Source organism: Puma concolor, chromosome C1 (assembly GCF_028749965.1).
Source record: "Puma concolor isolate L17-30 chromosome C1, mPumCon1.1.hap2, whole genome shotgun sequence".
Taxonomy (NCBI): Eukaryota; Metazoa; Chordata; class Mammalia; order Carnivora; family Felidae; genus Puma; species Puma concolor.
This window is the reverse complement of record NC_141674.1, coordinates 20,951,960-20,968,223: the sequence shown is the minus strand read 5'-3', so window position 1 is coordinate 20,968,223 and position 16,264 is coordinate 20,951,960. Positions and strand designations below refer to the sequence as shown.

The 16,264-nt window shown below is 53.0% G+C and overlaps 1 protein-coding gene across 1 annotated transcript; it reads right to left on the bottom strand.

Annotated features, from left to right (window-relative positions):
- Positions 1–1,933: 1,933 nt before the first annotated feature.
- Positions 1,934–15,927, bottom strand: THEMIS2 (thymocyte selection associated family member 2). The gene is made up of 6 exons (XM_086716175.1): positions 15,642–15,927; positions 13,277–13,417; positions 10,353–10,763; positions 5,360–6,426; positions 2,984–3,140; positions 1,934–2,563 (listed from the first exon to the last, which is right to left on the bottom strand). Exons 1-6 carry the CDS (start codon positions 15,733–15,735, stop codon positions 2,508–2,510), a joined length of 1,926 nt encoding a protein of 641 aa, XP_086572301.1. The 5' UTR covers positions 15,736–15,927; the 3' UTR covers positions 1,934–2,507.
- Between the last annotated feature and the right edge of the window lie 337 nt (positions 15,928–16,264).

Here is a 16,264-nt window from a genome sequence, read left to right as displayed (position 1 = left end):
CTCAAAAGTCGGACGCTTAATGGACTGAGCCACCCAGGCACCCCAGGCATGGTTTCCTTTTAACCTCATCTCTCCTAGCTGTGAAATTGCTTTCTTTCTCCTCATTGCAGTGTTTGGCCACTCAGAAATCCCATTATGTAGGAATGGGTAGCCCTCTTTTCTGTCCCCCTTTTGTGATCTTGCTCAATTTGGTGCCACAACTAAATGCAGACGGAAGTGAATTTTGCATGTGGGCTTGGTCCTAAGGGTTCTGTGCCAAGAAGGAACTTTTTTTCTTACTTTCTTGCTTATTGTTTGTCCCAGAGCACACTCTTCCTCAGGGTCCCGTGTAGTTTAGATGGTCTCTGCAGGAAGGCATGGGAACTGGCCCACCAGCCTGTATTAGCTGCTTGGTAGTCATCTGGAGAGCTCCATGCTGGGGAAGCCAAGAGGCTTCCATAGGAAGTGCAGTGGGTCCGGACAGCCCAAAGGAGTGTTAGCAGACACAGGAGGGACACACTCAAGTGCAGTACCTAGAATCCAGGCTGCATATTGACACTCTTGGAGCTCGCATCTCAGCTGGAGACTCAGGTCACCTTTTTATCTGTGTCCTATCTCCTGCTGTCCGTGGTGCTTAGTTCTGTGACTGCATCAGTCTAGGAAACCAAAGCCCCACCACTTCCAGAAGTGAGGTCTGTGGTCTTAACTCACGGAACAGGCCTAGACTGACCTAGGAAGCTGAGTTGGTCTCTGCATAGAGCCGGGTTTGTATTTGTTCCCTTATCTCTGTTACACTGGATGGTGAGGCTCTCCAACCGATCAGTACACGTTGTCTCCAGAGTCTAAGAGCTTAGTATATTTCAAACACTGAGATGAATTCTGTGATTAGGGGACAGTGGGAATAGGGAAAGAACATAGGTTTTAGAGGGGCGCCTGGATGGCTCAGTTGGTTAATCATCTGACTTGGTTTTGGCTCAGGTCATGATCTCATGGTTTGTGAATTTGAGCCCTGCATCAGGCTCTGTACTGACAGCATGGAGGCTGCTTGGATTCTCTCTGTCCCTCTTCTGCTCATGCATTCTCTTCGCTCTCTCTCTCTCTCTCTTTCAAAATAAATAAACATTTAAAAAAAGAACATAGGTTTTAGAGACAGGTACAGTTATGTGATCTGGGTCAACAATAAGGATAATTAACATTCTTACTGAGTATTTATTATGTCCCAGGCACTGCACTAAATACTTTACCAAGGGGCACCCAGCTCGCTCAGTCAGTTAAGCAACCAACTCTTGATTTTGGCCGAGGTCATGATCTCACGGTTCATGGGTTTGAGCCCTGCATCAGGCTCTGTGCTATCAGCACAGAGCCTGCTTGGGATTCTCTCTCTCAAAATAAATAAACTTAAAAAAAAAAACAAAAAAACTTTACCAAGATTACCTCATTTAATCCTTAAAACAATTGGGGCGCCTGGGTGGCTCAGTCGGTTAAGCGTCTGACTTCGGCTCAGGTCATGATCTCGCGGTCCGTGAGTTCGAGCCCCACGTCAGGCTCTGTGCTGACAGCTCAGAGCCTGGAGCCTGTTTCAGATTCTGTGCCTTCCTCTTTCTCTGACCCTCCCCTGTTTGTGCTCCCTCTCTCTGTCTCAAAAATAAATAAACGTTAAAAAATTAAAAAAAAACAATTTTGTGAGGTAGAAAACTATATTAGTTTCATTTTACATATGAAGAAACTGAAGCTTAGGGAGGTTAAAATAACTTGCTCATAGTCATGGCTGATAGGTGGTGAGCTGGGGTCCTAACTCAGCTCATGACTAGTCTGCTTCCTAAAGCACCTGACCACTCAAACTTGTATTCTGATCTTTAAAATCGGGCCGGTGTCTATCTTAGAGAGTTAAGGATTTAGATCATGTTTATAAAGGGTCTGGCACACGACTTAACTAAATGATACCTGTTAACCATTTTTCCAGGAGCCCAGATGTCATTTTTATTCAATGGTTTTCGAGTGAAAAAATCTTGGATAGTCACCTGCAGCTCTCATGTGCTGTGTACTGCAGAGATGAGAGGGTCCTGGTCTCTCGGGGGCTTAGAATTGGGTGGGGGAAGAGGAGAAGGAGTGGGCCAACAACGAGGGGGTGGCAAACATAACAAAAGGCTCTTGGTGCGGTGTGGTCAGGATTGAGTCCCCTTTACCAAGAGGCAGGAAACACTGTGCCACCGCCGCCCAGTTTGGTGTTCTCGGATTACTGTCTGCACCAACCAGTGAGACGACTGGTGCTGGGGACTCAGGATGAGTAGAACCCAGTTGGCTCCTCTGGGTACCAAAACTCTGAGGCTGAGGGAGTGCAAGGTGCCAGGAGCCTAGAACCGGAGGGAAGCTGGTACAACGTCCATCCCTTTACAGATCAGGCCCCCAGAGTCCTTTGCCGTCCGTAGTCTGATTTCAGTGAGATCCCGTCCACGGTCTTGTAATGGTTGGCTGGTATCTCAGATTCCCTGAGAAGCAGCAGTTAAGAAGCAGGGCTCCTCCGGCATCTACAGGGTATTCCGAAATTGTTCAAGTACTTCTTCATAATCATGTTCGTCATCATCTGCAGAAGAGTTCAAGTCAGTGACGATCTTTGGCCTTAAGCGGGTTCCTTCCCCCTTTTAGGGCACCGGACAGGGAAGGAGTTGGTGTGGATGCTCTGAGGTCCTTGCTAGACCAGAAACTACAATTTATTCTTTCTGAATACTGTGTAAATATTCCCCCTGCATGCCTTGGGGAGGGTAGTATGTTTGAGGATGAACTCATTTTCCTTGCCAGGACTTGAGCCCCTGAGACGGGGACAGTAGAGATCCCCCAGCCTCAGCCCACCCCTTAGAAGCCTGTCTGTCCGGCTGGGACTGCGGAAAGGCCTGCTCAGGAGCAGGGAAGGCCAACACCAGCAGAGGTGAGAGCAGCAGCAGAGGAGCAGAGTAGGGAGGGGAGAAGCAAGGACATGGCTGAGCAGGAGCTGGCAGGGACTCACCTGGAGCCTTCGTGTTGGACTTAGTGGCCCTGAGGCCCTTCTTGTGGGCAGAAACCTTGCTGTATGTATCTGAGCTGTTCTTGGCACTCTGTGGCAGTGTCTTCATCCTGGGTTTGAGGAGCAGGGGGCATTGCTGCAGTTCTAAGACTTGAGAAGACTAAGTGGGAGAAAAAGCAGAAGTCAGCAGGGTCCATGACATGTAATTCCCTTCAAATGTCACTTCCTCTGCTCCCTTCGACTTCCTTTTCAGGGTAGGGCTTCTCGGGACCCCAAGCGTCTTTGCTGCTAGCATATCTGAACTGTTCTTAGGCAGAGGAGACAGGCCAGGATGAGAGATGAAGGGTTGGGGGCTAGAGATAGGGTGCGCCGAGTGTCTCCACAGAGAGGATTCACATCTGCTGCTGAAGGGTGGGGGGCAGGGGGGGACAAGCACAAAATCTCAGGACAGGTGCCAGAGCTGAGAGCGGTCCCAGAAGGAAGAGGGCTTTTGTGGGACTCCTACCTTATGCCATAGGCATACCTGCTCATTTATCCTCAGGTGACCCTCTGAATAGCTGTTTGAATTCCCCATGAACACATGAGGGAAACAGGCTCAGAGAGAGTGTACCATGTCAGACCTCAGGATTGCAAGCTGAGCCAAGGTTCAGACCCAGAACCGTGTCCGTGGCTTCTAAAGCTGGTGCTCCTCCCACCACACTGTGCTTTGGAGAGCAAACAGTATAGGGCCCCTCGTTAGCAGTGGGGTATACTGATGCTCAGAAAAGAAAAGTTGCAGGATCAAAGGCAGGGAGCAGGGACCGGGCCCAAATTCGCTTCCAACAGGGGCGAAGGCTGGGACTGAGGTCTCAGTTCTTTGTACTGCGGGGTTTCCAGCACTGTCAACAAGGCCTGTGTTTCAGACCCCCCAGCCCATTCTTTGTTCCAACAGAAAACCACTGCCCTCCTCCCTCCCCTACAGATGCAAGCCTCTTGTGGGGCCGAAACTGCTCAGAATTCATCTTTCTAACTTCCTCTGCTACTCCACCACTTACCCTCACGGTACGAAATAGGAGTCTCCCCAGGTCCCAAGACAGTAACCTTATTACACTCTATAAAGTGCTTTTGATACAGATCATCGGTTATCAGCACAGCACCGTAGTTAGGTGCTCGGGCTGGGTGGCCAGACCCAGTGTCAAACCCCATCCTGCCATTTGCTAGGTTGTGATCTCAGGTCAACTAGTTTACCTCTCTCTCTCTTGTCTTCTCAACTGTAGAAAGAGGGGTCAGTGCCCATCTCAGAGGGATGTCATGAGAGCTATTTGGGGTCACGCGCAATATGGCGTCTGCCACCGAGTAGACACCCGGCAGGTAGCCGCTGTGAAGCCAGCATTGTGAGTGATAGTATCTCAGGTTCCCTGGTGAGAAAATGGATACTCAGAGAAGGAGTGCAAGCCACAGAGTGAGTAAACGGAGCCATAAACTTGGTCTTTCTGCTTCCGTGCCTGGTTCTTCCCCATCGTTGTGATTCCGTTTGGACCAGTTCAACACTTACTGGCAGTGCCTGCCTGCCTGGCGGCGGGTGAGGTCCCAGCCCTCACAGACCTCTCCCAACCAAGTGAAAACTAGGTGTGGTCCCGCCCACCCACGCTGTGTACAGCCCGCAGTATGAATACAGAAGAGGGAAGGCTGTCGCTGCCAGAGGAAGTCTGAGCTGAGCCTTGCCCACCGAAAGGAGGAAGGACATTTCCCAGCCAAAGGACTGGAATAGTAAAGTGCTGAGGCAGGAATCCTGGCCTACTGAAGAAGCCTCAGGAATATCTCTGTGCCTGACCGTGGACCAGAGAAGGTGGGAGAAGATGGACCTGGGAAGGCGAGGTTGAAATCAGCTTATAAAGGACCGTGGATGCCATGTTAAGGGGTTGGCATTACCCTCTGGAAATAGGGAACCACTGAAGGTTTCAGAAGAGAGGGAGCAGAGGCCCGTCGGTGACCGGGGAAGGGCGTGGGGGGGCCATTCTGACAGCTGTGGGGAGGGGTGGGAAAGGTTGCTGACACCGCTTAGGTGGTGGATGATGACGCCTGACCAGGGGACGGCAGGGGAAGCACAGTGAACCTGGGGGCAGGACGCTCCTGCTCCAGTTTAGGCCTCCCACTTTTTAACTGGGACTTTGGGCAGGTCTCGGGGTCTCTGAGTCCTCAATTTCTTAACCTGCCGAATACAGATAATCCCACCAGCACCGGATTGTCAGGATCGAATAATAGCCACAAAACGTGTAAGTGTATATATAAACTGCAAGTTCTGTACAGTTGAAAGAAACGTGACGCTGGACAAACATGGCAAGACCTGCAATGATCCCGACAGGTGCCCCCCTCCTTGGTATATTGGTATATTGGTACCTGGCTGCCTTTTCCCTTGCTGGTTTGTTTCTTCTGCCCGCGGAGGCCCTCACTTTTGGGGGGTCTTGGTGGTGGGAGTTGGCTCTCAAAGGCTGGTAACCTCCGAAGGCTATAGTAGAAGGCATCTGCCAGCTCCTGCACTGTGGCTATAGGAAGAGGCCTGGCTGGCCGGCCCGGCCGGCCCTTAGCCTCCACAACAGTCAGGTCCAGCCACCGGGGAGGGATCTCGAAGCACATCGCAGGGTTGGAGTCAAGGCTGACCACCAAGAAGGGTTCCATGATTTTGTCCTCCAGCCGCAGGCCCGGGAAGGAGGGCAGAGGGTCAGCAGGGTGGCTGCTGTCCTTGACTACCACCTTGACTTCACAGGGCAGTGAAAACTGGGTAGTCAGATCTTCCAGGCTGTAGCGCCGGCCATCATTCATTTCCTCCACGAAGCTACTGGAGCAGTAGAGGGGCAGCAGAATCTGGTCTTCATCTATCTGTTCATAGTCTTCCTCCTCCTCCCCAGCCTGGTCGCTCAGCCGTTGACACACCAAGACATCTATGTCTCTGCCTTCAGCGCCATGGGCCTGGCCAGACCTCAACACCTCCAGCCTGTCACCCACAGCCAGGGAAGTGAACCCAGGGCTCTCTACCCCATCGCCCTCATAGTCCTTTGTGGCCACTACCCTGAGCGGCTGGCCTGGCCGGAGAGCACCCAGGAGGTCATAGGCCGTGGGGAACTCTCTTGGCCGCCGCCGCAGCTTGCCCTGGTAAGCCCCAGAGACCATGAAGTGTCTGGGCGCCTTCCGGCCCTTAGTCGAGACCAGGACCCGCCAGGGCGGTGAGGCCAGGCCATGGATGCAGAGCCTCTGGCCTTTCTGTAGGGACGCTACCCACGGGCTGAGGAAGATAGGGGGCCCCTCTGGAACTTCCAGGATCTCTGTGGTCAGAGGGAAGGGCCCCCCCCGGGCCAGGGCCTCACTCAGCAGCAGCGGTTGGATGAAGTGGATGTGTTGAGAGGAGGCTGTGACGTCTTCCACGTCGACCTCCAGGGTGGAGGGGATCTTGACAATGGTTCTGCGCACTGTGGAAAGGGCAATTTCAGCTCAGGGGTGCTTCACACACCAGCCCAGTGGTGCCCCTCCACCCCCAGCAAAATGTCTGGGCTGGCTGACCTCTTTCCTGTTCTTTTCTGTGGTATTTGATTCCTTGCTCACTCTTTTCTTTCAATCTCTTTTCAAAAGCTATCATAGAAATTTTTACACATTTGTAAAAGTAGAATAGTATAGTGAACCCCCCATCGCCCGGCATCAATATTTAATTCACAGCCCATCTTCTTTCATTCACACCCTATCTATTCCCCTCCACTAGATTATTTTGAATCAGAATAATCACATCATGCCATCTATGACCTTTCAGTGTGTATCTCCAAAAGAAGAGGTAAAGCTAAAAACCACCATGCCACTACCACATCTAGATGATAATTATTTGATAATTCATCAGTAGCATCGAATAGCCAATGAGTTCAGCCACTTTTTAAATTTTAATTGCATTTTTTAAAGTTTAAATGCCAGTTAATGACCTTGGCAACTTGTTTACTCCCTGGGCATTGATTAGCACCAGGTTTACAAACTCAAGGGGTGCCCTCTAAGAGTCGGGAAACTGGCTCATCCCCTGTGTCTGAGCCGCACCGCGTGGAAGACGGAGGAGGGAATATTCTTGTCTTCCAGACGGTGACACTGAAGCTTAGGCGGTGACTTGCCTCAGGTCACGGTGTCGGGAGTTTTTTTGCTCTGTGCCAGTCGAGCTAATTTACTGTCATTTCCCACAATATTCCAGGGCTCCCTGGGAAAGAGAGAACTTCCTGGAGAGGAAATGTGCAAGAGTCCGGAGCATCTTATACGAGAAAGCAAGAAAAACCAATTTGAGACGATGCAGGTGTGTGTCAAAAGGATCCAGGAGCCAAACTACAAAGGCTCTCGCGGGCCAAAGCCGAGATAATGTGAGCATCTGTGAATAATTCCAAGGGGTTGGAACCCTGAACATTTTCGTCCGTGAGTTCATAATGATGACTTAAAAACAAAACAAAACAAAACAAAACACCTGAATAATCATCCTTGAAGAATGCTAGGGAGCCAGCTCATTTTACAAACTAGTAAACAAAGTATAGGCCATTTCTTAGGTTGTTCTCCATGCAGGCTGGAGGCGGCGTGGAGAGCAGGGCTGGTGAAACAGGCAGAACGTGGCCAGGTGGGCCAGGGCAGAGGTAGAATGGTGCCCTGGGACCTCGACGTACATAAACACAATGCCTCTATTGCACAAACTAACTGAAGAGTTGGGTGGGAGCTCTTTCTAGCAGTTTCCTAATAGATGAAGAAGGAACAGTAGGATTAAGATCAGTATTGCAGTTCCTCAGGAAGTCATGGACCTAGGCAGGCATCGGCGGCAGCCACTCACATCACAAACGCTGGCCCCTCTGTTGTATTTGACCTACACCACACGGCAAGGTCGGTGGTGCAACTTTGGTTGGTGACACAGAGCCAGGTGGGGACTCCTTGCCCCACAGCAATGAGAACCTGCCTCCTGTGTCTGGTCAAGACTCTAAGTGCCTGTTTACAGCTGTGCAGAAAAGAGCCAACAGCTGGCCTGAGGCTTCTATCCCTAGAAAAGCCTGCCTGCAAGGTTGGTCGTTGGCTGGCGTCTGGGAACATGGTTTATTTAGCAAGTGTTCGCACCATCCTCTAACTGGGGAGGGTGGTTTCCTGTCCTCAGACTGTACAACCTGTTATGCTGAGCATCTGTTTTCTATCTGGAAGTCTAGAATTTTGGTACGTGCTGAGCAGGGGGTACCTATGTGACCAGCCCCCGATAAAAACCTTGGGCCTCGAGTCTGATGACCTGCCCTGGTAGACAGTGCTGTACATGTGTCGTCACAATTCAGTGCTGAAGGGATTCAGCGTGTCCTGTGTGACTCCACCGGGACAGGACTCTGTGTCCTTTCACTATAATAGACCATGGCTGTGAGTACAACTATATGTCAAGTGCCATGAGGCCTCCCGGCAGGCCATCGAACCTGGGGCGGCCAAGGGCTCAACACGACAGGAAATACAGGAGACAGAGAAGCATCCTGGCACCATCACAAGGATCCTGGCAACAAAATCTAAAATGTGAGCTACGCTACAGGACAAAGGGCTTACTCCTGTCAACAGATAAATTATAAGAAAAATAAGAAAGGTGACCCTATAGATTAATAGAGATTTAAAAGAGCTAACAATCAACAGCAAGGTTGCAAATCTTCTCTGGATCCCGTTGTGAAGAAATGGTAAAAAAATATATACACATATGAGACAGTAGAGGAAATTCAAACACCAAGTAGTGGTATTAGGAGTTATTGTGAACTTTTTTAGTGTGATGATGGTATTATTTGTTTAAAAAAATTATTTTTAAAAGAGACACACGGGGGGTGCCTGGGTGGCTCAGTCGGTTGAGCGTCTGACTTCGGCTCTGGTCATGATCTCCCGGTCCGGTCCCTGAGTTGAGCCCCACCTCAGGCTCTGTGCTGACAGCTCAGAGCCTGGAGCCTGCTTCAGATTCTGTCTCCCTCTCTGTGCCCCTCCCCCACTCATGCTTTTTCTTTCTCTCTCTCTCTGTCAAAAATAAATAAACTTAAGGGGCGCCTGGGTGGCTCAGTCGGTTGGGCATCCGACTTCGGCTCAGGTCATGATCTCGCACTCCATGAGTTCGAGCCCCGCATCAGGTTCTGTGCTGACAGCTTGGAGCCTGGAGCCTGGTTCAGATTCTGTGTCTCCCTCTCTTTCTCTGCCTCTCCCCTGCTCATGCTCTGTCTCTGTCTCAAAAATAAATAAAAACAATAAAAAAATTTTTTAATAAAGTAAAAAAAATAAACATAAAAATATATAAAAATTAAAAAAATAAAAGAGACACACTGAAGTATTTATAAAAGAAATGACAGGAGGGGCGCCTGGGTAGCTCAGTCGGTTAAGCGGCTCAGGTCATGATTTCCAGGGTCGTGAGATCAAGCCCCATGTTGGCTTTGCACTGACAACACGCAGAGCCTACTAAGGATTCTCTGTCCCTTCCCTGCTTGTGCTCTGTCTCTCTCTCTCGCAAAATAAGTAAATAAACATGAAAAAAAAATTAAGATTAAAAAAAAGAAATAGAATTCATGGGGTTTGTTTTGAAATAATCAGGTGTGTGGTGGAGAGAGATGAAATGGGAGAAATGGGTCATAAGTTGATAGTTGTGACGTCAGGTGATGGGGTCAAGGAGGTTTGTTACATTACCCCCTCCTCGTACATTCTCCCCTAATAAAGTAGTTTTCAAAGATTTTTAAAAAATCAAAATAAAGAATCCCCACTTGGCTCTGTAGTGCACCAGCAACCCTGACCAACTGCTCCCTAGGTGACCTCAGACTCTGTCCTCCAGGGAAGAGGCCCCAGGGCACCCCTTCCCCCTCTGCTCCAGCTCGGCCTCCGCTCTGGCAGACCTGGCCAGATTCTGCCTCTGCTTCACCAGCCCCGCGCTGCACCTGCCTCCAGCCTGTCCTGCAAAATAGCCTATGAAACAGCTGGGGATTCACCCAGTGCCCTTATCTCCCGGACAGAAGGGCCTTCAGGAACAATCCTATTCTCCCCAGTGGCAGGAAAATCTGGGTCTCCTGAACAAATGGTCCAGGTTTCACTCTGTAACACTGTTGCTTTGTCCTAGTTGCTGGCAAACTCACAGTCCAACTTTTGCCGAATTTTATAAAAGTAAGAAGAGTGGGACCTCACTCTGAATTTCCTTCATCTTCCTGTCTCCTTTTACACCTAACTTCCCACTGTTTGGGAATCTTCATTCTTTTATATTGTATGTTCTGGGCAAGCCACCTGGGGAAATCCCTAGCCAACCACAGGCATCAGGGAAGTGGGGCACGTCCCATCTGAGCAGCTTCCCAGGGCCCCCTCTCTCGCCCCACCAGGCCTCCCCCCAGCTGCCCGGGCAACTCACTGTGCATGACGGCTTGGACCTCATACTGGGGCCTCAGGATCAGGGAGTGCCAGGGGAGGGTGGGGCAGGTGAAGAGGAGATCCTTCAGGGCTGAGTCCTGCAGAGCCTGGAGCAGGGGCCGAGGGGCACCGGGCTCCCACTCCCAGAAGGGCCCCTTCTGGGACAGGGGCAGGTGCAGAACGAACTGCTGGGCTTCAGTGTCTAGCACACAGCGGGCGTAGTTGGCCCCGTGGTGTATTTCCACAGCCTCAAGCAGGAGGGGCTGGTCCTCAGGCACCACCCTGGCCTCTGTGGTGATTCTGTGGGTCGACATGAAGCAAATGGGCAGCTTCTTGGAGTGCTGGGTTGCAGCAGACAGCAGCTCGTTCAGGGTTCCGTAGCTCTGGGGGCCGGTGAGGGGGCTGAAGTGGCCTGTGGGGCACAGCAGAGGGTGTCAAGGTGGGACAGGCCTTTGATGGGCGCAGGGCCACACACACCAGGCCCCGGTCTGCCCCAGAGAACCCAGTCAGAGTCCCCTGAACACAAGCACCAAGCATCTGGACATCCAGGCTGCAGGGTGAGGGACAAGAGGCAGCAACTGGCCATGTATGAAGGGACAGTGAAGGGTAGAGATGGGGACAGTTCCTTCTTACACAGACAGGCAAGAACTCGGAGGGATTGGCACCAGAGACAGAACAGGAATGTGTTTCTCAAAAGACAAGGACAACGGCCACAATTGTCCACCTCCTGAATCGTACCTGCCTCTAACTTTGCCAACTTTGCTTCCATATTCCTCACCACTGCTCCAGTCCCCTACGTCCACCACCTGTCACCCCATGCTGCAGCAGTGACACTGTCCCTTTCTCCCAAAGTAGAAACCCAGGAGCTACTGGCCAAACGACCTCTGACCACCCTTCTTCACCTCACATCTTGTCTGCCAATTCTAGTGACCCGACTGTCTTTCCCCATCTACTCCTTCCCCGGACCCCATCCACTCTCCTGCCACCGGACCGGCCCAGAACACCCCACATCCAGACATAACATCATTTCCAGAGTTTTCCTGCCTAAAACACCCAACACAAATTGAATCAGTGCAACATCACACAAACCCGGACTGCAGGACATTCTGCATAGGTACTGATCCAGATTCTTCAAAACTGTTGATGTTGAGATAGACGCTGAAGAATTGTTCCAGCCTGAGGGCACCTGGGTGGCTCAGTCGGTTGTGTCTGACTTTGGTTCAGGTCACGATCTCCAGTTCGTGAGTTCAAGCCCTGCGTCAGGCTGTCTGCTGTCAGCACAGAGCCTGTTTCAGAACCTCAGTCCCCCTCTCTCTCTTTGCCCCTCCCCTGCTCACTCACTCTCTCACTCTCAAAAATAAATATTCAAAAAAAAAAAAAAAAAGAAGAAGAAGAAGAAGAAGAAGAAGAAGAAGAAGAAGAAAAATTGTTCCAGCCTGAAGGAGATTAAGAAATCAGTATGTGGGACTCCTGGGTGGCTCAGTCTATTAAGCGTCCGACTTCAGCTCACAGCTCATGAGTTCGAGACCTGCGCTGGGCTCTGTGCTGACCGCTCAGAGCCTGGAGCCTGCTTCAGATTCTGTGTCTCCCTCTCTCTCTGCCCCTCCCCTGCTCACACTCTGTGTCTCTTTCTCTCTCTCAAAAATAAACACTTAAAAAAATATTTTTTAAATAAATCAGTATGTGATCTGTGTTTGGCTTCTGGATCAAGGGGAAACACTATAAAGGACATTAGGGGCTTTTGGTGAAATTTGAATAGAGTAGGTTAGACAGTAGTATTATATCAATATTAAATTTATTGAATTTGATCATTGAACTATAGTTTTGTGAACAAATGTCCTTGTACTTAGGAGTAATATCAGTAAATATTAGGAGTAATATATTTTTTTTATTTTTTTAATATGAAATTTATTGTCAAATTGGTTTCCATACAACACCCAGTGCTCATCCCAACAGGTGCCCTCCTCCATGCCCATCACCCACTTTCCCCTCTCTCCCATCCAGTAATATTTAGATGTAAAGGGTTATCATGTCTGTATTTCACTCTCATGGTTCAGGAAAATATATATATACACATACATATATAGTAATATGCGTTAAGGTACAGCTCTGGGCCACGCCCTGTGCTGAGTACTTCCTGCATGGCAACTCTGAATCCTCACGTCAAGTCTGATTACCCTGTTAGAGAGGAGTAATCTGAGGCACAGAGAGGTCCCAAGAACTGGCCAAGACCACAGCTATTTGCCAGCAGAGATGGGATTCCCATCCAGGCTGTTAGTTTCAGCGCCCAGTCCGGCCGTGGTCCACTGTGCCACACGCCTCCTGCAGCAACCAGGCTACGTAGTAACCAGATACACACTTGCTACTCCCTATAGTTACTCCCTCCAGGGATCCTTCCTCCAACTCGGGAGCCACCTCCTCCAGGAAGCCTGCACAGACCCCTGAGGCAGGCTACTTCTGCCAGGAGCCCTCTGTGAACTGGTGTCTGCTTCCACTGTCCCCCTCCTCTCACTGCCATCCTGGAAGCTCCAGGCTGCAGAAGGCTACACTCGGTCCATCCAGAGCCCCACGCCCCAGCCCCTAGCACAGGGCATGGCACACAAGTGTCAGTAAATGTCTGGTGAGTGAATGAGCCAACACAGGGACAAGCACATGGACAAAGACCTGGAACAAAGAAAGTCCCAGCCGAGAGGCAGATGTGATCAGAGAGATGGGTGTGGAGAGGATGCAGCCACGCCGGGCTAAGGGCATTGTGGGACCACTTGGAGGACATCCCAGGCCTCGGGGCAGGGTAGTGGGGGATGTGGGAGCACATGTGCCAAACTAGAGAGGCAGGAGTGCAAGCTGGGGTCGGTGAGCCCACGGGTGTGCCCGGAGGGGCCAGTGCCCTGGGGGTGGGAGGGGGGTGGCGGAGAGCTGCCTTACCGCGGAAGGTGGGGGCGATTTCAATGGTCTGGCCGGTTCCTGGGTTCTCACAGACCACCCTCTGGAGGCAAACCTGGGTGACCTTGATCAGGTCCCCTGTGGAGAGGCAGCACTCATTCCCAGAGATCTCGTAGATGGAGCCTGTGGAGAAACTGACTCAGTGTCCCGGTGCAGTAAGGGCCCAGTGCTGGGTGGGTTGTGCCCTGTTCTCCAACAGGCTCTGCTCTGCCACAGGTCTGTACATGTTCCAGCTGCCCGGGGCGGCCTTCCCTGTCTTTCCCTACCGAAGGGCCACTGCTTTGGCGGTACTCAGGCAGCACGAACCCTACCTTTGCCTTCTTTTAGTGCTGGGTGCACCCCTCCGCGGCACTCTTCTCTGGCCTTCTCCACCTCCCCATGCCTCCTAAACTGAGCTCACAGGCAAGGCAGGACTGACCCATCTCAGGGTCGCTGCAGCCGGCACAGCCCCAGCCTCTAAGCCCGTGTTGAAGTCTTGAGCAAGGAACTAACCCAGGAAGTCCTAATTCCCTACGGTACAGCTACAAAGTCAGACCCCAGAAGTTCAGTGACTGCCTGGAGGTCACACACACACACACACACACACACACACACACACACGGCTAACAGCCACGCTGGTGCTTTCTTCTTCAGATGAGTTGTTTTTAAAGGAAGCACAGGAGAGGGGTGCCTAGGTGGCTCAGTGGTTAAGCGGCCCATTTCAACTTAGGTCATGATCTCACGGCCCATGAGTTCAAGCCCCGCATCAGACTCTCTGCTGTCAGCGTGCAACCTGCTTGGAATCCTCTGCGCACCCCCCCCAACTCTCTCCAATAAATCAACATTAAAAAAAAAGTTTACGGGTGTCTGGGTGGCTCAGTAGGTTAAGCATCTGACTTTGGCTCAGGTCACGATCTCACCATTCGTGACTTTGAATCCCGCCTCAGTGAAAACACAAGCCGCACTTCAGATGAGCCCTGCTTCTCCCCCCACCCCCCTCCCTGCCCTTCGTGGGCACCTGGGTGGCTGGGTTGGTTGAGCAGCGGACTTTGGCTCAAGTCATGATCTCCCTGTCTGTGAGTTCTTCCGCCCCTCTAGGGCTCTGTGTTGATAGCTGGGAGCCTGGAGCCTGCTTTGGATTCTGTGTCTCCCTCTCTCTCTGTCCCCCCCCCCCCCCACTCACGTTCTGTCTCTCAAAAATAAATAAACATTAAAAAACAGCTTTTTTTTTTTTTCCTCCCGCCACCTGGCCTCCTCCCTGGTTCTTCTGTCACCCGGACTTCCGCCACTTCCCCGCGCGCCCAGGTCGGGCAGGATGAGGAAACAGGCTTTGCGACACGCCCGTGGTCAGGGGACATCGGGAGGAGCGCAAACAGCGGGAGGCGCCGGCAGGGAGCCCCCAGAGGAGGCCAGTCGGCGTCTGAACCCGCATCTGCCAGATTCCCAAGGGGACCAGGGTGTGGCGGCGGGTGCTGCCCTCCCCCGGGGTGGCCTCGGAACACTTCACTGGGAGCTGCTGTGCCGCGCAGGGGATCAGAAAGAGGGAACAGATGTGGCCAGGCACCCTTGCACTAGTTTGCTTTCTAAGGAAGGACCCCCCCCCAACCAGTCGCCAAGTTCCCTCTCCCTGCACCTCCGCTGCCCCCACTCTGCCTGTGGCTCCCCCCACCACCTCGGAGCAGCTGCCTCTCCCCTCCGCCGCCAATCAACCCCGCCCCTCTCGCTCCTTCGGCTGTCACTAGTGACTGAGCCCCCGCGGTGCACCCATCCCTGGGAACCAGGTGGGCACGTGTGCAAGTTCCGCGAGGAGCAGAGAGCGGGGGGAGGCTGCCGGGGCGGGGGGGGGGGGGAGCAGCCATTCAAGCCGAGAACTGAATTGCTGATCAGATCAGGCTGCAAAGCCGAGGGCCAAGGTGGGCTGGAGGGACTGAACGGAGGCGCGTAGACGGGCGTCGAGGGGGAGTGGGAGGATGCGCGGGAGGCCTGACCCGGTTCGAGCCCTGACTTTCGGCTTCCCCACCGCCAGACCTCCGCCGGTGCGCACCGCGGTTCCACCCTCCCCCCCCCTCCCCCCCCCCTCCCCCCCCCCCCCCCCCCCCCCCCGCCTGGCTCGGTTCCACCCACCCGAGTGTGTAAGGTGTGTAAGGCCGGTGACTTCTCATCACCCTGCGGGGCAGTCAGCGCCCCCCCGTTCCACGAAAGCAAAAACCGAGGCCCGGAGAGGTTGGGTACACTTGGACTTGGGCAGTGGCAGCGTGGCTGGGTTCCCCGGGTTTCTGCCGCCCGGCGCGGCGCCCCTGCCCCACACCCAGCGAGAGCCGGGCAGCGGCGGGGGCGGGGGCCGGAGGGGTAACGGCCCCTCACTCACTCTGGAAGTAGACCCCCGAGCAGACTCGCAGCACACGCGGGAGGGAGGCGGGGTCCAGGGCGCAAACGAAGTCCTGCAGGGACACCGGCTCCATGGTCCTCGCGGCTCGCTGGACGCCTCCTGAGTGGCCGCCGCTCCGCCCTGCAGCCCTGCCCTGCCCCCTGCCTGGCCCCTGTGGGCGGAGCCGCTCGGCCGCGGGGCGTGGGGACCCGGCCGGAGCCCTCCGCGGGCCTCGGCCACCTCACCCCTGCAGTGGCCTGCGTTCCTGCCTCTCACAGTGGGGGCGCGACGTCGAAAGTGCAGATCAGGCCTGACACCTGGAGGCTCCGACTAAAGGACAGCTGCTTCCCACGCCCCGCTTCCCCATCCCCCCGCCCCGTTGTCTGTGATGTATCCCACGGGGGAGGGGGGAGGGGGGATATGAGGAAGATGGAGAAGCCCCCCGACGCCCCCGCCCCCCCCCACCCGCGCCGCCCTCCCAGTTAGAAGGAGGAAATGTGGCCGGCCTGCTGCAGTTCTGGGTTTCTTTTTTTCCTTTTTAAAAAATTTTTTTTCTTACATTTTATTTATTTTTGAGAGAGAAAGAGAGCACAAGTGGAGGAGGGGCAGAGAGAAGGAGACAT